The sequence below is a fragment of the Falco biarmicus genome, chromosome 10 (assembly GCF_023638135.1).
Source record: "Falco biarmicus isolate bFalBia1 chromosome 10, bFalBia1.pri, whole genome shotgun sequence".
In the NCBI taxonomy this organism is placed as follows: domain Eukaryota; kingdom Metazoa; phylum Chordata; class Aves; order Falconiformes; family Falconidae; genus Falco; species Falco biarmicus.
In genome coordinates this window covers 2,193,819-2,216,963 of record NC_079297.1, presented here as the reverse complement: position 1 = coordinate 2,216,963, position 23,145 = coordinate 2,193,819, and the positions used below count along the sequence as shown (strand labels likewise).

Here is a 23,145-nt window from a genome sequence, read left to right as displayed (position 1 = left end):
TTCCAGTGTACTTGAAATACTACTTAACTTGTCACAATTTCTTTTTTCTTGTGCCTTTTCCCTTTTTTCAAACTCACAGACATGAAGAGATTAATAAAGCGGCTTCTTTATACAGCTCACAATGCGAGTAAATGCTAGCCATTCTTCAAAGGTTACCTGTCACAGCAACACTCTCTTTGTACTAAACACCATAGGTGGAAGTCTTCTTTGAAGAAAATAAATATGACTAAATCTGTCTTGAGCGGGTGTTGAAACTGCCCCCTCTGTGCCAGAGAGCCAGAGCCCCAGTGCCCTGGGAGCACAGGAGTGGGACTTCTCCAAGGACCAGTCAAGACCCCAGGTTTTCTCCTGGCATGCTGTCCTCTTGTCTCACTTAGCTCTTTCTCCTGTCCAGCAAGGAAGATCATCAGCTGCACTTAATCTTGACATATGCTCCTGTTTTAATTTGTTACGCTAGGATGAGAACTGGAGCAGCAAAGGAAATACAGTGCAGGGAGTCGCATACAGCCGGGGCCTTTCGTGTCGCTGGAGAGCAGAGGGCTGAAGGGTTTCGGGTGTGTTCAAAGCTCTGGGGCTTTCTAGTCTCTTGCACACCTGGGCTCCTTAACTGGGGCACGCGAATATATAGGGCACGCAGCATAAACTGATACACACCTACAGCTCTGCTGGCCCAGACAGCGGCTTTGCAGCATCTGAGATCTGTAACTCCAGTCGCTGTGAAATCTGGTCTTCAGGCTCCATCAGCTTGTGGAGAAGATGAAATTCTTGCGTCAAGCCAAGACTAAAACAGCATCTCCGTGACTGGGTTTTGATTTACTCTGAGCGAATCGCCTTCCCGTGTGGAACCTGGCGCGCTGGGGGCCGGGATGCAGCTCTCCCCCCGGCTGGGTGGCCGCGTCACTGCCGCCTCTTTCCCTGGTTCAGCTTTGCAGGGGCTGGGAAATTGGAGCTCGTGTCACTGCGAAGTTTTGATGTTTGGCAGCAAAAGTGTTGTCATAAACATGTTCAATCTGTGTCCTGCAGACACCACTTGGAAAGTAATAACAGTAAATGTTTCTCAGTCCAGGTAGGGTTTGGAAGGAGGAGTTTTTGAAGGAAAACAACCCAGCGTTTCCAGTTTAGGCACATGTCCTGCTCTGACACTCAGAGTATTCAGTCATTGACAAGAATTCTTAGAGCATCGTCTGAAAACCTGTTACGGCATTTGACTCTTCAGCATGATTTCAGATGACTGATGCGGTGGAGTGACTTACAGGCATTTTAAGGAGCATCTCAGCATCCTCTCTGTGCATCTGGAAGCAGTGCCGAAATGTTGCTCTTGGTGAGCCAGTAAATGTTTCTGAACAGTGAAATGTGGAAGAAAGAGATGGGGTAGGTGGTGCTTCCCCAGAGACCATCTCACAGGCTTGGTTTTAGGACCAGGTCAACTTGAGGCTGACTCAGGTCCTCACTGGCAGTCTTGTTCGCACATCTGATTATCAGCAAATGGATGTGTTTAGGCTAAAAATGAGTTTTTGAAAGATGGTTTTTATCTGCATTTATAGATGCCCCAGGTCATTGACAGGAAGCTTTTAAATTTAACAATCCTGTTTGCTTCTTGTCTGTCAGAGTAGGCTCAGAAAAGAAGGTGTTGGCTTCTCGTGGGCTTTGGTTTTGGTGTCTCGTGGAGTAGCCCAGCAGTAGCTGGTTTTATTTTGGGGCTATAGAGTCCATGTGACTTCGCCGCTCCCCTGCAAATTATCTGAATTAGTTCTGCTTTCCTTAATGTGCCTTAGGAGCATGTTAGGAGGAAAGAGGAGAAACCCTAAGGACTGGTTTCACGCTCTGTTTCTCTCTACAGCATGGCAGTATCAGGTCGGCCACGTGCACCTGGGGAAGGGGGTGAAGAAGATGAAACGAGGCAGGTGGGCAGCAGTGTGTTGGTATTTGGGGTGTGTGGTGGGAAAGGGCTAGCAGCAGGCGGGGAGCGATGTGACGCTCTCCTTGGCACACCTGCAGCTGCGCAGGCACAGAGGTGGGCAGAGAGCTTGCAGAGAAGAGCGTGAACCGTATCTCATGTCTCTGTCCGTGGACAATGTGCAAACAGGTTATGTTCCTGCGTTATTAGCTCACTGTTTTGCAATTATTCCCGTATTCTGAGCAAACATGTTTCTGTCCCCTGATGGTCATCAGGCAGCTGGCACTGAGTGGTGGATAGGCACAATTAGTGCTGTTTTGATTGAAAAATTTGGGTCATTTAGCAGCATTTCCCTTCCCTGCCTGGGTAAGTGAACTCAGACTTATTGTGGTAGAGGTGCCCCTCACTTCATGTGCCAAACCTGCTCTCTGACTGTTTTGCTGCATTTATTTGGCAAGGCAGGGGTTTGCCTCCTCCTGCTTTTTCCAGTAGACTCACCTGCTGGAACAGGCACCTACGTGCATGAATGATGCATGTTCCTACATCAAATACATTGTTATTCATCTGAATGTCATATTCATGCATGGATACGACAGGGAGAGGCTGCACATCAGTGCTAAATTGTATGAAAGTTGGATCAAATGTATGTGACTAGTAGTTTGCAATATTGTATTAATACGGCTATTATATGTTAAAATTAATAGTAGTTTCCTATGGCTTCGGTATCTCCCCACTCTGTTCATGAAAGCAAAGCCTAGAAGTTTTGTTGGGTTTGAGGTTTTTTGGGTGATGTTTTTTTGGGTTTTTTTCTTTGTGAAAGCAGGCTTAAATAAATGAAGACACAAACTTTCTGCCATGGAAGTATGTTGGATGCAAGTTTTATAGCAATTCCTGAAAGGCCAGGAAGACATGGATTTCAGCATATATTTACCTCTGCTCCCCCTTCCACAGATGGTTCTGCAAACAGGAAAAAAAAACCAAAAAAACCTAGGAGTAACGAACTTCATTTGTTACCTTGCTGACATTAATGATGACTTGCCATAAGGAAAATAAATGAGCCAGCTCGTTCCTAGTGTGTGTGGCAGAGCAGGTGCTGGTGGTTCACAGAGCAGGTTCCAGGCCAGTGGCACAAAGGGCTCGGGTGCCAGTTCACGTCATCTCTGCCCTCGAAAGCAGCATTTTTGTTGTCAGGACTTGTGAAGTAGCAGGCTTGGTGGCTGTATGGCAGTGCAGAACTTTGCCATCTATTCAGTGCTTCCCTGCTTTATGGGAATTCAGCATTTAAATGCTTTGCCAGAACTTGAAAACTGCATTTCTTACAGCTGACAGCTATTTGTAAAAGCTGAGGATTGAAATCAGATTGTAATCTAATTTAATTAGATTACAGCATGTGCTTTAATACCTTTCTTTTGTGGCTTAGAGAGGCATCAGGACCAATCCCAGGCGGCACAGAGCCCCCGGGCATGTGTTGTTTTCAGCCGTGCCCACCTCGAGAGGGTGCAGTTGGAGCCCCCTTTGGCCGCCGTGCCAAGCAGCGATGCTTGTGTGGGAGCTGCCGCATCCGAAGCGGCACGCTTGGCTGCTGCCCTGCAGCTCTGGTTGAAAGTTCTGCCCACCAACAGCCAAATACTGCCTGAGAAAATTCACTGGTCCGAATCCCAGCCTGCACGCACCGGAGAGGTGAAAGATGTCTGCACCTCCCTCGCCATCTGAGCTGGGGTGCAGGTGGGTGTGCTGGGAACCCGTCAGTGTTCCCATGCGGGGACTTGCTGGAGCATGGTCACAACTCATTAGCGAGCTAATTAAACGAGGTGAGTGGCGGCTTGAGGAGCAAGGAGCAGTAATCATGTTCTCGGAGGGGTGATTCGCATTGCATCCCATTGTCCAGGGTCGCGATGCGGAGCACCCCTGGAGTAGCGTCAGCTCCCATGGGAGCTGCGCTTTGGAGGTGATTAGGCTTTGTCTGCTGAGCTGTCTGGATTTAAAAACCAAAAATAACTCCCTGGAAAAAATCCCGCCAAACCCCAAGGCTTGCATAAGCATGTATTTCCTCCTTTTCTCTCGGTTCCCCCCAAGGATGCCTTTTGAGGCTGATTGTAGCCACTGGAGCCAGGAGTGTGGCCACACTGTTCAGCTGAGCTGGAATGTCCCACCAGAGCCTGGGCCCACAGGAGGGACCCCCAGGGGCTGGAAAAGAAGCCTCAGAGTGAGCTGGTGGTGTACTGGGTGCTAGAAACTGCATGCAGGAGAGGGGATGTGAATAGCTAATGTCAGCTCATCTTTCCAGCCCTGTGCTGGTTTTGCTTGCTTGCTGGCGCAGCTGCACCACTGCTCCCTGCACGCCGGGCCGGCACCCACCCAAAAACTGGGTTGCCTGTTGCAAAAAGAGGTTGCAGTTCCTCTGGAGAGGCCATCTCAGGGCCAGGCAGCGTGGACACGGGGTGCGTGCAAGGCTGCATGTATGCTGGCGGGGGGGGCTGCGCTGGGCAGTGAGGACCACCCCTGTGGGGGAGAGGAGGTGCGGGATGGTTTACATTTGAGTTGGTTTTCAAAAAGGCAAACATGCAAAGCTGGTCAGAGAGCCCTTTGCCAAAGCAGCAGCTTCGGAACATGTTTTTGTTGGGAAACCTCGGCACCCCATGATGGCAGGGTGTTTGTGGGCACGGCTGGGGACCATCGAGGGGATCTTAAATGGGGGAAAAGCAAAGCAAACAGGCAGAAATACTTTGAGGAAGTATCTTCAAGCACGAGGGGTGAGAAGATGTGGTCGAGAGACTGGGATGGTGAACACGGGCGTATCGAGCCTGCTGGGCAGCGTCTGGGGACACCTGCTGCACCCCAGGAGCCTCTTCCCCGTGGCACCTCGGGGCTGCGCAGAGCAGCGTGGGAGTCTGGTGTGACTTCCCCCCCTCCAGCCTTTCATCTTCACCCTTGCAACTGTACTTTGTGTGCTGGGTGGGGAAACACTTGTCCGTGACTGTCACTAAGCATTACCACCTTCTCTTCGTACAGTTGCTGGTGAGAAGAGGGTGCCAGTGATGCCCGGATCGCCCGTGGAAGTGAAGATACAGTCCAGGTCCTCTCCTCCCAACATGCCGCCGCTGCCCCCCGTGAACCCTGGTGGCCCCCGGCCAGTGTCCTTCACCCCGACTGCACGTAAGACCCCAGTAACTGCTTTTCCCGGGGACCAGCTTTAGCCAGGAGGAAAGGCTCTGCTTCTAGAAGTCACCGGGGATGTCTCAGCCGTTGGCCAGGGCTGCTCACCAGCATGGCGAGCGTTAGCCACGCTGCACGGCTTGAGGAAGGGGGGACTGGGGCTTTCCTGCTGTCCTGCCCTGTATGCAGAATGTATAACAGGGTCTGTAATCCCCCTACCCCCCCGCCTGCTCCTACCTTGCTCCCGGCGCTGCCTTGAGTCCTTCTCTTTGCAGGTGCAGCCTTGATTTCCACCATAAACTCCTTAAGAAATTGAAGTCTTTTATCAGGTTGGCTTCAAACAAGCCAAGAGCTGGGCTTTTCACTGTATCTTTTGGAGGAGTTAATTCCCTCTCTGCTGTATCTCACTTTGCAGACAGCCTTTCTGCAGCTGAGATTAGAAAGTTTTCCTTTTTTTAATTTCCCAGCCTTGGAAATTCCTCGCTGTCCATCCAGATTCTCTTTCCTCCATCTTCCCTTTATAATCTTTCCTATTAAGCCACGGTCGATCCTGGTCCTGCCGAGCTGTAGCGCAGCCTCACACCCACTTCTTCTAGCAGGGTGTTGCTCAGAAGTGACATGGGCATACAGCCTTTTCTTACAGCCTAGAAAGAGTCTTTTTTTTTTTTTTTTCTTTTTCTTTCTCCCTTAGCCAACATTTAAGCCATTTAATGTCCTTTAAGAAACATTCCGTAGCAAAGCTACTTTACTTTGTCGGGCATGGAGTTATCTGACCCCAGCACATGGCACATATGTATTTTCCAGGCACTCCTCACCCCTTTCCTCCTGCACTGAGCGTCTCCCTCGCTGGTTCTGCATTGCTTTGCTGTCCATGACGGTGTCTGGGATATCTCACAGTTTCACACTGGCAGTGGATTTCAGAGACTTGCAACCCAGCCTCTTTCAGGACACACACTAATGTATTGTGTGATGCTGGCAACAGCACTAATCACTGGGTTATCCCGCCAGACATGCTGTCCCCATCTTTATGCGCTGAGGGGTTTTTAATGGCTCTCCTTTTGCTCAGGCAGAAAAAGACCATTAGCAAAGTGACAGAAATTAATTTTCCGATGAGGTTGCTTGGCACATTGTTAAGGGCCAAGGAGCCTGAATCTGCTGGTTGCAGATGGCTTAATTGCCTCTTCCCAAGATAGATGAGAACCTATGGTGAAGTTCATCCTTGCTTTTTTACTGCTCAGTGGCACCAGAGGTCTTGGTCAGAGTCAGCAGGTGTGTGTCCTGCCCTGCGAAGCCTGTGGCATGGGCAGGTGAGGAGGAGCATGTCGGAGGAAGGCCGTGCCCACCTGCGGATCACTGACAAAGTTGGGGATGCAGTGAAAGCCATCGACTATTGAGGACCGAAGGCAGAATTTAACAGAGTAGCCCCAGATGACGACTTCTGTGTTCCCAGGAATTTAGCATCCTCTTCTCCACAGACCAGTAATCCCACCGATCTCAGTGTGCCACCTTGCTTCTGTCTTCTCACCTGGAAACAGAGGTCCCAGCCCGGCTCTGTGGTCTGTGGTGGAGCAGATCCTGGCGATGCGCAGGATCAGATAACCGCCAGCTGCCCTGCGGTAGTGCCGTTTGCAGGAGGGTCAGGCAAGGTGAGCCTGAAAACGCAGAGTGGTTACGGGGGCTGCGTCTAACGGCCGCCCCGACCCAGCTCACTCTGCTTCCGTGGCATCGCCCAAGTCCATCAGTGTCCGCTGCTCCCATCTGTGGCAGCCTCTCCCGAGGGACCCTGCAGCCCCCTGCCCCAGGATGGGTCACGCAGCCCCTACTTCTCCTGGGGTATAAATAGAGCCCATTGCTCTCCCGAGTCTTTCATTTAAAAGAAGAAGAGGAAGCAAAATAGGAAAGGGAGTAAAGGTGCCCTGGTCGTGGCTGCCGGAGAGCACAGAGGTGCTCTTTGAGAGGAGCTTCTCTGGGTGGCTTTTCCCCCTACTTATAACACTGTTTTTGTGAAATAAATGCTCTTTATGAGTAATTGCTAGAAGCCTTGCCCTTCACATAGCTCTGCATCTGCTGGTACTCATGGTAGCTAACCCTGCGAGCACATGCCATCTCTGCAGGACATCTCTGTTCCTTTGAGGCTTTGGGGAAGCCAGTGCAGACAGGAGTTTTTCAGGTTGCATTGCTCCGTTACAGAAGGCATGAGCTCACTTTGCCTTTACACCTCCATCCTCTCGGTCCTGGCCTTCACCTTCACTTCTTCATCTGTCTGTCTACAAAAGGACACATCTTTGTCCTGCCCCCAAAGAGCTTGTCACCCCTTGGTTAGCAGGAACCACCTTTGGTGGTCCCTTCAGCCTTATCTTTCCCTTGCATCTCAACTGACTCTAGTTAATCTTCTCAGGTTCCCTCCCGTGCTCACCGCGCAGGTCCAGGTGCATGGAGCCTTTCCAGCCTCCAACCCTGGCATGCCCCAGAGTGGTTTAACTGTTCAAGTACGTCCTGTTGCCTTCTCTGAAAAACCCTCACTGAGGTTGTGGGGATTGGTATGATCCTCGCAAAGCTGCAGCAGAAATTTGGGCATCTTTTTTTTTTTTGCCAGTTGCTGCTCCATCACAGCACACACCTCCCCCTGCCTGGTTCGCAAGGGACAGTTCTGCAGGGTGGCTTCAGTGCTTCTCCTCTGGATGCTGTTATTTGAAATGTTTTTTTATAGCTTGTGGCCTTCTCTTCATCACATGTGTCTGTAAGGGATTCAGGTCTGGGCTTTTAAGGATAACCCAGTGGATCAGCTAAAACTATATTTATGATGATGTACTTTTCACCTCTAAAATTCTGCATTTATACTGAGTTGGGGCCCCAGCTGCTCTTCAGACAGGGCTCTGGGCTGCACAATGGCAGTACAGGGTTGTCAACAATTTATTCTAATCCCTTGCTGAGTTCCCGGGCTTCCAGTCCTTCAGTCCATTTCGACACGCTCGCTGCTCACAGGAGGCAGAGTTGCAGATGGGACCAGGTTGGAAAAGCAGCTGTGTTTGCAAAACTCCCCGTGACTCCCTGCAGGTGCTGCGGGGCAGGGTGCTGTGGGTGCTCCTCGGGGTGAGGTGGAGGCACCTGAGCTGCAGTACCTGCTGGTGGGACCCCGGCTGTAATGAGCACTGGTGACATTTGTAAATGATGGGGCTGGGGAGGGATCATTGGATGGTCTGGTGTAATTTTCTGCCTGGCGCAGGAGGCTGGGATCGGTAATTCTTGCCGAGGGTTGTAAACTTCGAACTAAAGCACATTTAATTCCTTGGGCCGAGCGTATGGCACAGCTCAGTCTGCTGCAAGTGGTGGCTTTGTGCAGCCTGTCCCCATGTCCCCCCAGGGTGCCTCAGACACGAGTGGAGGTGTGCCTGCTCTGCTGAGCCCTGATTCCGTTGGTGTTTGATGGCCCTGGACACGCAGCTTGCTGAGCAGAGGGCAGAAATGCTAGGGAGGGCACTGTCCGTGGTGTAAATCACACCCGAGGAGAGCTCCTGTGGATGCCTTGGCTAGGCACGTGGCTCTCACGGGCCGGGGGCTGCAGGGCACCCTAGCTCGGGGGAAGGTTGAGGAGAAGGCGCACACCTTGCCGGTGACTGGCTCCGTCACTAGGTGCCCTCCATCATGGCATGGGGTTCTGCTCTGCCATAGCCCCTGTTCTGGTTCGTGCCCTGTTTGGTAACAGCAGTTACGCATCAGCAGCAGGCTCTTGGGTAGGAGATGGATCCTATTAAATATTAGACCACAGGGAGGTGCCCATCTGATGCTCAGTATCGCTTCTATCTCCCATTTGCAGTGCCCAATGGAATAAACCATTCCCCTCCGACGCTGAACGGGGCACCGTCCCCCCCCCAGAGGTTTAGCAACGGTCCTTCCTCCTCCTCCTCCTCCTCGCTGACAAACCAGCAGCTCCCTGCCACGTGTGGTGCCCGGCAGCTCAGCAAGCTGAAGCGGTTCCTCACCACCCTGCAGCAGTTTGGAAACGACATTTCGCCGGAGATCGGGGAGAAGGTCCGGACCCTTGTCCTGGCATTAGTGGTAAGTCCCACGTGCCAGCTCGGGCCACCTTGCTTTTCCCAGACGGCTTTGGCGCTGGGATCCTGGCAGCCAGCACGGCTCCACGTTACACAATACTGTGTGTTTGTGTCTCTGCTAGCAGAGCTGTTGACTGAGCAAGACCCTGTAATGTCTGTGCTTTCTGGTAAACTTGCTGACTTCTTGGGTGTTTGGTTTTTTTTTTATCTTTGGTGGGTTTCAGAGGAGCCTGTAGTTTTGCACTAGGCAAGTGTTTTCTTGCTTGTGCAGATTCACAATTGCCTGACCCCAGCCACAGATTGGTTTAACTCTGATCTGCTTCCATACAAAAAAATGGCAGTTCCAGCCACCGCTTCGTTAGCACTGTCCTGACTTCAGTGTGCTCAAACTCAATGCTGCTTTGCTCAGCAAGGCAGCCAGATGGAATGGAAAAAAGCAGGGTCCTGTTGCTAGCAGGGACTCGCTCTGGAAAGCTGGTAGTCCTTCTCTGCTCTTGAGTGTGTATAGGCTATCATGACACTCCAAAGATTTAATTTATTGATATGCAGTGATGTATTTAATGGGATTTTTTCCTCTTTATGGGCTGCTCCTGTATATCTTAAAATAAGCCCACTGGCACAGCAAAGTTAACTATTGCCAGGGTCTGTGGAGGATGGGAAGGCTGCTGTTGCAAAATAAGAGGCCTGGGCTTCTGGTGTGCTGCTGCTGCTTTGCGTGATTGCATATTTGCGTTACCAAAAGCAATGATTCTTCAGTCGTATTCATGCCTGTGACAGTCTGAAGGTGTGGCCATGGGAAAGGGCTTGGTAAATAACTGTTAGGCATCTTCTGCATTCCCACACTCGGATTTGCAAGAGCTGGGGTTGTTGGCAGTGCACGCATGCCCTCATGCTCTTTGGCAGCTATGGGCAGCTGAAAACACTCTTCAAAAAACAAATGAATAGGTCTCGCTGTGGAATTGTATCTCATATTTGCAGGTATACAAACTGGTAGAAATGCTGTGAAAGGCCAGACCTTGGACTGCGATCCTGGAGCACAGCAGCATGCTGCCTGGCCAGCTGCAGTCCCGTGTGCTGCCCAACGTTGCTCCCCAGCTGATCTCTGCTCTTTGGCGTGTTTCTTGTGAGGCTCAGCATGCAGTGAAGGCAGTGAGACTGCAGCAGCCCGGAGTATTTCTGCTTCCAAGGTTGGCGTGGGCAGCAGAGCAAACCCAAATCTCTCTGTGGCCTCCGGGGCTTTCACAGCGCTGGAGCACTGGATGCAAAATGCTGCTGCTGCTGAGGAAGGCAGGCGCATATATATTTCCATGGGTGTAGGGAAGTGCCTTAACTTACCCTTTTGGAACGGAAATGATAAGCTGTCCGGGTTCCTCTGACTGTCATTCTCTCTCTTTTTTTTTTTTTTTTTTTTTGTTTAGTTTTTTTTAGCTGATTGTGCTAATTGCTGCAGGGACGAGCTTTGTGTGCAGGTTATCAAATGCTGCTTGTCCCAGGAGCACCCAGCCTGGACAGCCACAGGGGATGCAGGCTTGGGCCAGGGAGGACTGCGCTGGTGGGGTGAGCAGCAGGCTGGTGGAGGCTTCGTGGATAGCAGATAGGATAAACAAGATGAGCTGAAAGGGAGGAAGGAGGAGAGGAAGGTGTACAACTCTGAGCAGCTGAAATCGCTGCCTAGCTCCCCACAGCCTGCCCCAGGCCACCTGGCCAGCGTGCAGGAGATGCCAGCTGGGTCCCACTGCCTCCCAGAGCCAGTCTCTGCCTTCTGGCCCCAGAGCTGGGAGGATGCTGGGCCAGGCAGCGCCCGGCTGTGCACAGCGTTCGCCCCTTGCTTAGTGCAGCATTTCTACTCCGCTGGCCTCAAGTCTTTTTGGCTGCGTTAGGCAGGATCTGATGAAAACATTGTCAGTCCTGTAGTGGCAGATGCAGTCGCTCTTCCAGTTCTGTTCATTTGGAGCCGTTTCCCATGTGTCTAAAAATAAGAACAAATTGTCATTACATTTCTTAATTTCTTTTCTCAGAACTCAACGGTGACAATCGAGGAATTTCACTGCAAGCTGCAAGAGGCAACAAACTTCCCCCTCCGGCCATTTGTGATCCCCTTTCTGAAGGTGACAGGGAGCTGGTGGGGTTTGCCGACACTCCGTGTGCCGGTCTGTGCCGCTTGGCAGCGTGTCATTGCTGGGAAAGCTCTTCTTTCAATCACCACAGCAAATTTGTTGAAGTCCAAGACAGACCGCACAGACCGTAGCAGTGGCCTTGTGGGATTGGCTTGCAGAAAACTTAACGTTCTAATAAGTGCCACATATGTCTTCTTGGGTGTAAGGGATAAAGGACCCAAACCAAGCTCCATTCGGCAGCTTCTGATCCTGTAATCTTATTTGCAAATGTTCAGATCTAGACTATTTGAAGTGTTGGCATCTGGAGCATGTCTGGAGTGGTTGGATGCTGGAGGCGCAGGGTGCTTCCCATGGTACTTAGGTTCTGGGTGCGTTGACATCAGGCCACCCTCAGCTCTTGAGAAAATAAGGTAAATCTGACAGTGCGGACACCAGGAGCTGGAGGATCCTGAGCAGGGGGCCAGGCTCTAGGTGTTACTGCTCCGAGGTATTATGCATGCAGAGCAAACCTTCTACAACTGGCTGGAAACCAGCCCCACGCTTGTTTTCCAGGCCAACCTCCCGCTGCTGCAGAGGGAGCTGCTGCACTGCGCCCGGGCTGCCAAGCAGACGCCCTCCCAGTACCTGGCGCAGCACGAGCACATCCTGCTGAACACCAACACCACATCCCCCGCTGACTCCTCCGAGCTGCTGATTGAGGTGAACGGGAATGGGAAGAGGCACAGTCCGGACAGGTAAAACCAGCTTTCGTCACCCTGCCAAGTTCTTGAAGTCGTGACTTGTGTTTCAGCATCTGGGGCTAAACTGTAGGGTCTTGTCGCTCCCAACAACTATTCTGGCTGTTAATAAGACACCGATGGTTGCTCGTCCTGCGCTGCCAGCTCAGGCTGGGTCCCTCCTTCAGGCAGGTTCTGTCCTGGAGGGACTTGTTGGGTTGCACTGAAAAGCCTGGGCTGGAGAGCTGAATGGTTCTCCGCCTCCCCGGGTGGCAAGCGGAGGCACCGCCAGGGCTGGGAAGGATGCGGTTCATTTTCACTAGTTTTTATTCAAAGTTATTTGTTGTTACGTAATTATGTGGAGCATGCCTCAAGTTTTATAAAAACTGTGAAATTTTATTTGGTCATGCTCAGAAAGATGAATCACAACACTTGAGCATCTTGAACTTTTTCTTTGACGGGGTCATTTTGTGGATTTGTTCACAAGTCGAGCACGTTTAGTTTAGCTCCCTGCCTTTATCCCCCAGTAAAATCATCACTGCCCAAACTCTGCTGATTTGGAATCTGCATCTTTCCCTTTCCAAGTACGTTTTTGCAGTGCTAACGATTACCTCTCTCTGCCGATGCGGTTGCAGAAGGGAAGACAGCAGCTTTGAGAGGGAGCCGCTGCCAACAGAGCCTCCAGCCAAGAGGGTGTGCACCATCAGCCCTGCGCCCCGGCACAGCCCTGCCCTGACCATCCCCCTGATGAACCCCGGGGGGCAGTTCCACCCCACGCCGCCACCCCTCCAGCACTACACCTTGGAAGATATTGCCACGTCCCACCTCTACAGGGACCCCAGCAAGATGTTGGAGCACAGAGAGATTCGGGACAGACATAGTGGTCTTGGTGAGAAAGCCTGGAGGGCTCTTAGTTGTAGGAGCTGTGGGGTCCAGTGGTTGAGCTTTGGCATCGGTACCTGCGTGGCCACTCGCGCCCAAAGCTGTGTAATGCTGGGCACATCCTCAGCGGCGTTTTTGCAGGGAATTCAGAGGAAACAAAAATGGGAAGATTGAGAGTTCATATTTCCCTGTGTATGTGTAAAGGCTGGAGCCACTGAGGATGAGGAGGAAGGACCTTGAGCGTAGCCAGCCCAGCAGGCAAGGACAGAGAGCGGGGGAATAGAGTGTGACTTCTCTGAGATCACTAAAGCAGGGGAGCAAAGCCTGACCCTCTGCCCTGTTTCTCCCCAGGGGTGTGTAGGAGGCGCATGCTCGGTTTCCAGCAGGGCAGCCTGAATCACAGGCTCTGAGCTCCTGTGGGCTTATAAGGGAGCCAGCTCCCCAGGCAGGTCAGATCCAGACCTGTGGGTGGGTTGTAGCACTTCCAAGACAGTGACACAGCCAAGGATAAAAACACTGGCTTGGAATTGCTCCTGTACAGTCACCTCCTCGAGATGTGTTTTAAAATCCCAGCTATATGTGACTGGATTGACGCTTTTTGTTACCACTTTGGGGCCACCTTCCCTCCCCGGCACTGACAGCACTCGCTCCGTCGAATCACACTTCTGGCTGTGGTTTGTTGCAGGTTTGAATGGGGGATACCAGGACGAGCTGGTGGACCACCGCTTAACGGAGAGGGAGTGGGCTGACGAGTGGAAGCATCTTGATCATGTAAGGAACGGCAGAAGGTGTGGGAAGCTCTGGGACGCAGCAACCCAGTGTTCCACCTGGCCCAATTTGTGATTCTTGTGGTGGTGTTACCCTCTCCAGGCTTTCATAGTGGCCTGTAGAGGAGCAACCCACCATAAGAAGGTGGATGGCGGGGAGGGCAGATAGGAGTAGTTGCACTTTCCTGGCAGGTTTTCTCTGACCATGGTCAGTGGAAGCCAAAATCACTCTGGACAAAGAGGCTGGGGCTGGGGGGCTTCCCCTGCGGAGCGCGGCCGTGTGCTGCCCTGGCTGGCTGAGCAGCCAAAGCCAGCCTTGTCCCCACCCAGGTCTTTTCTGCCGCAGCCCTGGCAAGCACTGACAAGTGTGCAGGCAGGCTCTGTGCAGTAAGGATACAGAGCTTACAAAATAAGTAAACCCATCCTTTTTTTTTTTTTTTTTTTTTTTTTTTTTTTGAGTTTTTCCTGAGGTGCTAGCCTTTTATGGGCCTCAGCTAGGCACCAGCAGCCAGACTTGGTACTTCTGGCAGGCTTTCTGCAGTCAGCCTTTCTCCTCTGAGCAAGGCTGCTCATCCAAGCACTTCACTGGAGCATTTCCCCCAAAGAGATGGGATTGAAGTTCAGCTTTGATCATAAATGCAGAGAGACCTCATGCCTGCTTATGCTCTAAAGCTGATGGAGGGGTTTTTTTGGAGGAGGATTGGCAGAGTAGAGGCCCCGTAGGTGAACATTTGTGAGTTGGGATGTGGCTGCGGAGAGCTGGCACCAGGATCACAGCCAGCCCTTGCGTGGACACCCTGTTTCCAAAGGGAAGTGGTGGGGTTTTCCCCTCCACCTTTAGGAGCATGGCCTGAAGGTGTTTAGCCACCTGCTGTGGTGACCAAGGCTTTACGGTGCAGGTGTGACCACCTCCTTCCCTCCTAGTGCTGCGTCCCTGCCCAGTATCGCTGCTGTGTGTGCAGGGACGGGACCAGTCTTACCCACCTGTTGGACTCCTGCATCGTCCAAAATACCGCTCTGAGCCGGTTCCTGTGAAACAACCTCATGGTTCACCTTCCTGGGACGGTGCCTCCAACGAGAAATTCAGGAGATGACCTCATGAGCAAGACTGAAACCTTGTTGCTCCCTGCAGGCACTGAACTGCATCATGGAGATGGTGGAGAAGACGCGGCGCTCGATGGCCGTGCTGCGGCGCTGTCAGGAGGCCGATCGGGAAGAGCTCAACTACTGGAAGAGGCGATGCAGCGAGACGGCCGAGCCGCGCAAGGCGGGCAGCGAGCTCATCTCCCGGCAGCACAGCCCCAGCAGCTCCGACTCCATCGGCAGCGGTAAGCGAGGGGTGGGTGTGCTGTGCCAGGACCTTTTTAAGTAGGTGTCTAATTATGGCAAAGCTATATTAGGCGTAAAGTGATGATAATGTATTTAAATTATAATATAAATTAAATACTTAAGCAATGCATAATGTTCTCAAAGCTTTGAAGAGATTCAAGTCATGGGAGGGTGGAAGCTCCTGGGTGAGCTCCGAGAAGCAGCGTTTGCTGACCTCCGAAGGCAGCTTCTGCTGGTGCCGGGAAAAGAGCACCTTCCTTGTCACTGAGCCGGGCTTGCTGACCACACCGAGCCGAGCTCACCCAAAGCTGAGAAACCCCGGGGTGAAAAGGCAGGAGATGTGGTTGGTTCCACCCCTCTTCCCCTTCCAGTCTGTCTTGCCTACAGGAGGATTTTAAATGTCAAGGTCTACTAATTCTAAAAATACCAAAGGCTGCTGTAAGTGTGAGACCTACTACCTCCTGAGTTATTAATTCTGTTTTTGTGTCATGAGTCAACTTTACTTTATTAAAGCTGAGTAGTTTTCCCCTCCAGTATGTAAGGGTTTGACCCTATACAAAACAACCCAAATCTAGAATGCTGATTTTATTCATTCGGATATAATTCTAATTTCCGTCCAGATAGGCTGAAATAAAATCCTAATCACGTGATAATAAAAATTATGTTTTCTAACAATAAGTGCCAAACTAAAAATCTCAGTTTGGTATATATTCCACTTTCTTGTACACAAACTAAAATGTGAACCCTCCTGCAAGGGAGCCAAGTGCCCGTGGCTGCAGCCGTCCCCGCAGAGCAGCGTGCCACGATCCCGCGCGGCAGCTGGGTGTGTGATGACCTGAGGAGCCCAGCCAGCCTTTAGCCCTTCTGTATTTAAATATAGCATGACTAATACCCTTACAACCTCGTGTTGTTAAAGGTGACACAATTTAAAGTTGGGGTTTTTTTAGAAATGGGAAATGTTGTTGATGTTTTCTCCCCTCGTGGGACCTAGGGCTAATTTTCAGGCTCCATCGCTGTTGCGAGGAGGTGCAGTTAAGTGTCGAGAAGCAACCCCGGCTGTACCACAGGGTTAAACAACTTCACTGCCTTCGTAGGGTGCTTTTGGTCTCCCACCAGCCTCTGACCCAAATCACTTTTTATTTTGACCCTTCAGAAAGTTACACTGAGACCTTAAAAAAAACAGGATGAAGACAGAACACAGGATGAGGCTTCTGAAAAGCTTCGCTGTGTGACTGCAGTCTGTGCTTCAGTCCTGGCATGACTGTCCCATCTGTCACGTAGGCTCTTTGCGGGCTGGTGAGGGCTGGGGAATGTATGCGTCTCCGCCGTAAGAGGTCTTGCAGGCAGTTTGTCCATCAATTCAAGCCTTTGAATTGCCCCTGGGAGTGCAAAGTGCTGCGTTTAATGTAAACTGCTGGTCGTATAGATTGGTGCTCAGAGTCTCTGGACACTGCAGATGTTTGATGGCATGTGTTTATAAGCATTGCTGGTTGCTACAGAGTACCAGGAGATGGAAATTGGTTATACGGTGTCATAAATTATGCAGGGCACTAATTAAACGTTGTAATTTATCATCGGAGTGTTTGATGAGTGGCTTTAACTGTAGGAATCCTCTGCTCTGAGTTTTTAGCTGGTTAATTCTACCCTGTCCCATGATGTACTGAGGTACCGCTGGGTGCTTAAGCAGCAGCTGGGTGAGACAAGGGTTTGCCAACTTTTCCCTGTGTCCTTTATTCCAACAGATTCATTGCGGGAGTTCAGCAGCAGGTCGGGAACGGGCTACGTCACCGAAGAGATATGGAAAAAAGCTGGTAAGTGTTTGCTAGTAACCTCGGCGAGGGATTCTGCTGGTTCGGTTGAGGTAAACACAGATGCTGCAGATTTGGCTCTGCAGAAACAGAAGCCCAGCTGCAGGAACACCCCAGGATGTGCACATCTGGCTGCGAACCCCCCAGCCTGGGTCTCCCAAAGGGCTCTGCCCCTCCTGCACCATGCCAGTGGGGATCCCGTGGGGCTGCCTGGCCTGGCCGCTCCCAGGAGCATTCGCTGATGCGGTGACCTACAGGCGTGCCAGCCGCAGGGGACGCGGGGCTGCGCCTGGGCGCCTCGAGGGGGCTGGCCCCGCTCCCCGGGTGGGTGGGTGAAGCTGCCTTTTTCTTCCAGAAGAAGCCGTGAACGAGGTGAAGCGCCAGGCGATGTCGGAGGTGCAGAAAGCAGTGGCGGAGGCCGAGCAGAAGGCGTTTGAGATGATTGCCTCTGAGAGGGCTCGGATGGAGCAGACTATAGCGGACGCCAAGCGCCAGGCCACTGAGGATGCTTTCTTGGTGATAAACGAACAGGAGGAGTCTACAGAGGTAAGGTGCCAGGGACACCCTACACGGGGTCTTTCAGAGACTCACAAAGTCTCCAGGCCCTGCCCAGCTGTGACCCGGAGCCTGCAGGTCCCCCATCCCTTTTCCTTTTGGAAGTCTCTTTCCAATCAATAACTAAAGGGATGCACTGATTCCATAAAAAGAACCCTTTTGATTTTAATTTTGCTGGCAGGGGAATTGGCCTAAATGGCATCTGCGGCACCTGCGTGTGCACAGCAGCCACGTGAAGGCACTGCTGGGCACCGTGAGCTGGACCCAGTGTAATGAACAGGGATTTCTTGGGATTGAGGGAGGTGTGGAAGCAAAGGGAAAGAGAATACCAGTAGGCTGAGCTCTCCGTTTAGCTCAGAAATCTGCTGTTGTCGGGTACTTGATCTGTGCAAAACAGGAGGCGCTGTTTGTGGGCTTTAAAATAGCGCAGGGTAGAAGCCAGGCTGCAGGTAAAGCTACGTATACCTGACGGTCTGTGCTGCACCCTGTGTCAGTGCAGACCAGCCTGGTGCACATACGTTGTCTGGGATGATGTTGTTTCACTGGCTCCTGAAACACGGGCTGGGGCAGTGTGTGGCCACCTCATCTCCAGAAACAGGCTCCCCGCGTCCCCTGCTGCACTGCTCCCATTCCTGCAGGGATAGGTGGGAAGCGTCGGTGCGGGGTGGCTGTCCCTGTGTTACAGAAAATCTCGTAAAGCCTAACAAGACTTCTTTCACTTTGGAAAAGAAGGGATGACTCTTAGTTTGTCTTAGCTGCTGGATGGGTGTCTTTTAGAGAATTTATTTCTACTCCTCAGTTATTAATTACCTGCACTGTTGCTTAACTGGAAGCTCTTTTGTTAAGCTTTGGAGATCTCAGCTGTACAGGGCAAGGAGAATTTCATGTCTGATCCCTGCGCTGCCATGTCCCGTCCATGTGTGGTTTGCTTGTTTCAATTTCTTTGCACAAATGCAAGAGCAGAGGCTTTGTTTCTGCCGAGCAAAAATCTGATGGGAATGTGGAGTTCATGTCTGCTGGGACCGCGTGGGCAGCCAGTCCATTTCCCTCTGCTGCGGGGTTTCAGTCCACCCTGCTGACGGGGGCTCGGGAATCTCTGGTGCCAGGGTCCCCGTGCACAGCAGGAGCTGTGTAAATACTAGGCGCTCTTACAGAAAGGTGTGTCGATACTCTGATCTTTCCCAATTAAATCACTGAAGGTTGAATGCAGCAGTTGGTAAACATGTGATGGGAGTGGGTGGAACTGCTCAGGAAGCCATGGAAGAGATGAGACAAGCAATGATTTTTCCGTAGGGGAATACCAGAGGAGTGTCCTTCTCCTCCAGCCATCCCGGGGAGCAGTGCAGGACCTGGAGAGCAGCTGAGCATCCCCCCACCAGCACGTTCCCATTCAAGCCCCAGAGCCTTTCTCTAAATGCCATGTTGAAAAGCTGTCATGTGTTCTGGCATGCTGTGTAACCTTTGAAATACAGTTTTAAAACACCGCTCAAAGTGTAAACAGCTGTAAAACAGTCACCCGGTTTTCCAAGAGTTACCACAGGCTTCGCTAGGAGGTTTTTTTGGTCACGAGCCCTGCTTCTGGAAGGCTGAGGAGCCCTGGGGGGATGATGCACTGGTTCTGGAGCGGCTCCGCTCCTGGCCAGCTCGCTTTGGCACTTTGCTGCCAGCCTGTAAATCATCACCAGGAGCTGGTGGCTCTGGTGCAGAGCCTGGGAGGGGGGATTCTCCTGCCCATCCCTGCAACAGAGCTGTCCTGATACAGCCCAGCATCTCCCGCCACCCCGCCTTGCTATTTCGACAGCTTTTTGCTTGTGGTGGCAGGAGCGGTGGCCAGCCCCAGGTGCCCCTGCGGGCAGGACTAGAGGCAGGCAGGCTCCGGCGGAGGCTGCTTTTCCACAGCTGAACCTGCCCTCCCCAGTATGGGGTTGCTAACATGCAAGTCCAGCTGCAGGAAAGCTAATCCGCCCGCTCCCCTCCTCGGAGCAGCTGCAGCCGCAGCTCCCGGCGCTGGCCCCTTGCCCCCGTGCTGGTGAGGAAGCGGTGGCACGCTGTAAGCCCACCAGCTGATGCCTCTCCCGGCGGCCAGGGGGGCTTTGCTCCACTTCCAGATTGAAGCTCAGGCTCTGGCAGTGCTTCCACCTGGCTGGGAAGCTTTCAAATGAGCTTTTTCTTTTCCAAATTAGCCTGCTCCAACCTCTTGTGCAGCTAGGCAGGGTGCAAAGCAAATGGTGCCTGTGCAGCACGCTGTAATCCCTGTGGAGAGCACTTGGCTGGGAGCAATACTAAAATAGAGCTGCTTAAAACAGGAAATAAAAAGACCGAATAGCAGCATCTGCAGTGTGATTTTTAGTCCTCGCCTGCTGTTTCCTCTATGCGTTTGGGTGGATCTAGGGGAGAGGATGTGACCGTGCAGTCTGGCAGGCAGTTTTGGGCAGAGCAAAGGAGTAGGAGTTTGTACCCTTGGCAAAGAGCTGTGAAAATAGCAGGAATCAACAGATCACTCATTTTAATATTACTAAATCTGGGCCAGAGGGGGATGAACCGTCCCCTTCAGAGCTCTTGAGTCAGCACCGTCCTGCAGCTCTTGGAAACTAAACCCGTTTTAAAATGCAGTGTCTTTGGTCTTGCAGAGTTGCTGGAACTGTGGTCGCAAAGCCAGCGAGACATGCAGCGGCTGCAACATTGCCCGGTACTGCGGCTCCTTCTGCCAGCACAAGGACTGGGAGAGGCACCACCGAATCTGCGGGCAGGGCCTGCACGGCCAGAGCAAGCCGCTGGCTCTGCCCACGGGCCGGTCGGCAGCTGCTACCGTCAAGAGCCTCGACGGCGTGCCCAGCCCAGCCCTCGAGAAGACTTCGGCGACCACCTCCCGGTCCTCCACCCCAGCATCCGTGACAGCAATAGATACGAACGGACTCTAAAGGGGAAGTTTTGGTTCACTCCGTTTGATCAGTTTCTCTGTTGTTTTTTTTTAAGCTGAAAAGAAAAAACCCTGCAGCAACTTGTATTACTTGACACATTTGACACATTGCGTCACCTCCTCGGAGTGCCGACACTCAGGCTTTGCCATCTCATTCTGCCTTTTTCTCTCGTGGCTCGTGGAGAACTCAGGTGAGCCCTGCCCTCCGTGCCTGTCTCTGCTGCAGGGGGGTACCAGAGCATCATTCAGGACCTGGAGGACACTGGGCCACTCGCTCAGGGGGACCTGGACTCGGCGGAGAGGGCTGCCAGCACACGCAGGAGATGCTGAGCGTGTGGTGCCCGACCAGGGAGCCCTGTCTGCAGGCGTCAAACGTGCTCAAGCTCATTTCTTGAGGTGTCTGAGCCGCCGCCTCCTTCAGCCACCTTTCTTCTATAACATGCATCAGTTTTTTTTTCCCTTGCTCCCAGACAGCGGTGTCCCAGATGGCCGTGCTGGCCGGCTGTTGCTGTGAACAGACCAGAGCTGATCTCCCAGCAGGAGCATCGTGTCCTCTACTGCAACGGCAGAAGCTGAGCCCACTGCTCTCCTCCTGCCTGCAGGTTGGCAGCTGATGATTGCAGGGACAGAGAGGATTTGTCTGCTCTAAACCAAATGTCAGAACCAGGGAGGTACGGACAGTCGCTTCTGGATGGCCTGGTTTTAATCCTGTTTTGTGATGGGACAGACAGTTGCGTGTTACCTTGGGTGGGACCTTTGCTGAGGGGAAGTGTTCAGAGCAAGTCTGGATGGGTTGTGGGCAGTTACTGCCCTTTCCACCCGGGTAGTGTTGTTTTTCTATGCAGGAAGTGTTGAGTTTGGGTTTTTTTCACTGCATGGAAGTTGTTGGTTTGAGAGTTACTGCCATTGTTTTTAACCACAGAGATCCTCACAATTGCGATGGGTTATTTATGGTCTGTTCTCTCAACATGCGTTGGCCAAACTATTAAAATGAATGGAGGACTTGCAGTCCTACATCGGTTCTTACCCCCAGCCCCAGGGAGCTCCTGCGGTGCTGCTCCAAGGCCAGCTGTGCTCCTCCCTGCAGGGATGCACAGGGATGCGCAGCCACCGCTGCCTCATCCAGCCTTCAGAGACTGTCCCGAGAATGCAGGCTTGGAGAGTGAGGTCCCACAGGGATGCCGTGGTCAGCCTGGGAAGAGCCATCGCTTGGGGAGTCCCTGCTGGGGCGTGGAAGGAGGGATCCAGGGCAGTGCAAACCCTGTGTCAGGGCACAGCAGGCTCATCTCGGATGCTTCACGGAGGTCATCAGAGGCGCAGCCCATGGGAGCGATGGGCATGTGCCATCCGAGAGCTGCCCCGATTTCCCACGCTGCACGCAAATGGGCTCTAGAAAAACATCCATTCAGCAAAGCCGTGTTTCCATGACTGTTTTTGTGTGATTGCTGGGCTGGAGCCCAATGAGGCGAGTAATTCCCAAATTATTTTTGATCACTTTTTCAATTGGAGGCGAATAATGGAGATATAATGAATCATCATTGAGTTTGCAGTGGTGCTGCTGGCTGCCTGGGGATAAACCAGCAACCCCCTGAAGCACCGCCGTCCCCGAGGGAAAGCTGGAAGCGGCTGTCGCGGGCTAGGGCCGGCGATTCCCGAGTCTGCAAGGTTTTATTATGCAAAAAAGCCACGAAGTTGGCTGGTGTTCAAGATGGCTCTCGAGTGGCAGTTGGGAGCATCTCCCCTGTGTCCCCCAGGAGCCGGGGCTGCCGGCTGCAGCAGAGCCCTTTGCCACGGACGCGGCTCCTGGGAGCACGAGGGTGCTGTGCCGCTGGGATTAGGGCAGCCCTGAATGGGGGTGGCACTCGAGCCACCCTGACCCGCAGCAGCCACAGGATGGTGTCCCCCAGCCCGGAGGTGTTTACCCCAGGAGAGACGGGGGGAGGCCGAGTCCCGAACTGCGGCAGCCCTGGGCTGCCCTGCCTGCTGCGCCCGTCGCCGAGCTCCTGGGAAGCTCCGGCTCTGTCCCTGCCACTTCGGCAAAGCTTAACAAGGTTTGTGGTGCCCGCGCTGGCAGCATGGAGGAGGACACCCCACTCCTGTCCTGCCGCACGGGGACAGCACGAATCCGGAGCAGCCTCAGGTAAATAACGGCTGGTTGTGATGCTGCATCTGACCTAACACTGTGGGTCAGCGGCGGCCGGCGGCCACGAGGGCTGGTGCAGAGTGAAGAGCAAGGCAGGGCTGGAAGAAATTGCTTGTAAATAGATTGTCTTCCATAATTCTCATGCAACTTTGATGGCAGTGTATTAAAATTAACCCCCGTGTAAATGAATTAAATACTAACAGTCATGATTAGAATGATTGCTTTTTTTTTTTCTCACATGGAATGATAAATATGAAATTTGGACATGGGAAGACATTAGGTTGAGGTTTCTATTTTTTTTGACATTTAATTCTGTAATAGAAATTTGTTACTTCATTCCTGTGCATAACTTATTTAATGTACTGTATAAAGGAACCCAAACTGATACAGATGTATTTAGTTTGTTCTACTCAAAAGTAGTCAATAAAAAGACTATATTCATCATACAGCTTCCCCTCCTCCTCCGAGGTTCTGCAGTGCTCAGGCTGCTGTTGGGGCTCCTGCAGGATGCTGTCGTGCCGTGGCCTCAGCCAGGGGAGCTGCAGGGACAAAAACTGCCTCCCCTGTGGTGGTGAAGCTGCTGGGGAACCCTGAGCAAAGACCGGGAGCAAATGCAGGCAGAGCTGCCATTCAGCCCCATACTGGGTAATTTTGGATTTCTTTGGGTTCATGTCTAAATATGTTTTTTCTAAGCTTTTTTTTTTTTTTTAATTTGAGCACAGAACAGCCTGCAAGGTGCTGTCCCAGCTGGCTTGTGGTGCCAGCCCTGTGTGTGTCCCAGCCCCACACCTTTGCCTAAT

At 52.3% G+C, this 23,145-nt stretch overlaps 1 protein-coding gene across 5 annotated transcripts in view; it reads left to right on the top strand.

The window, feature by feature from the left end:
- The window catches only part of CBFA2T2 (CBFA2/RUNX1 partner transcriptional co-repressor 2), a 66,105-nt gene extending 43,314 nt beyond the window's left edge, over positions 1-22,791 (top strand). For 4 of the 5 annotated variants that reach the window (XM_056353841.1, XM_056353844.1, XM_056353845.1 and 1 more), the window contains exons 2-11: positions 4,910-5,053; positions 8,871-9,112; positions 11,127-11,216; positions 11,778-11,959; positions 12,577-12,830; positions 13,509-13,594; positions 14,723-14,918; positions 16,662-16,730; positions 17,083-17,273; positions 19,913-22,791. In XM_056353841.1, the coding sequence (XP_056209816.1) occupies positions 4,910-5,053; positions 8,871-9,112; positions 11,127-11,216; positions 11,778-11,959; positions 12,577-12,830; positions 13,509-13,594; positions 14,723-14,918; positions 16,662-16,730; positions 17,083-17,273; positions 19,913-20,203 (1,745 nt within the window). In that variant the 3' untranslated portion in view covers positions 20,204-22,791. The remainder of the gene's footprint in view (positions 1-4,909; positions 5,054-8,870; positions 9,113-11,126; positions 11,217-11,777; positions 11,960-12,576; positions 12,831-13,508; positions 13,595-14,722; positions 14,919-16,661; positions 16,731-17,082; positions 17,274-19,912) is intronic. The other variant, XM_056353842.1, reaches the window with a different exon arrangement.
- The last annotated feature ends 354 nt before the right edge of the window (positions 22,792-23,145 follow it).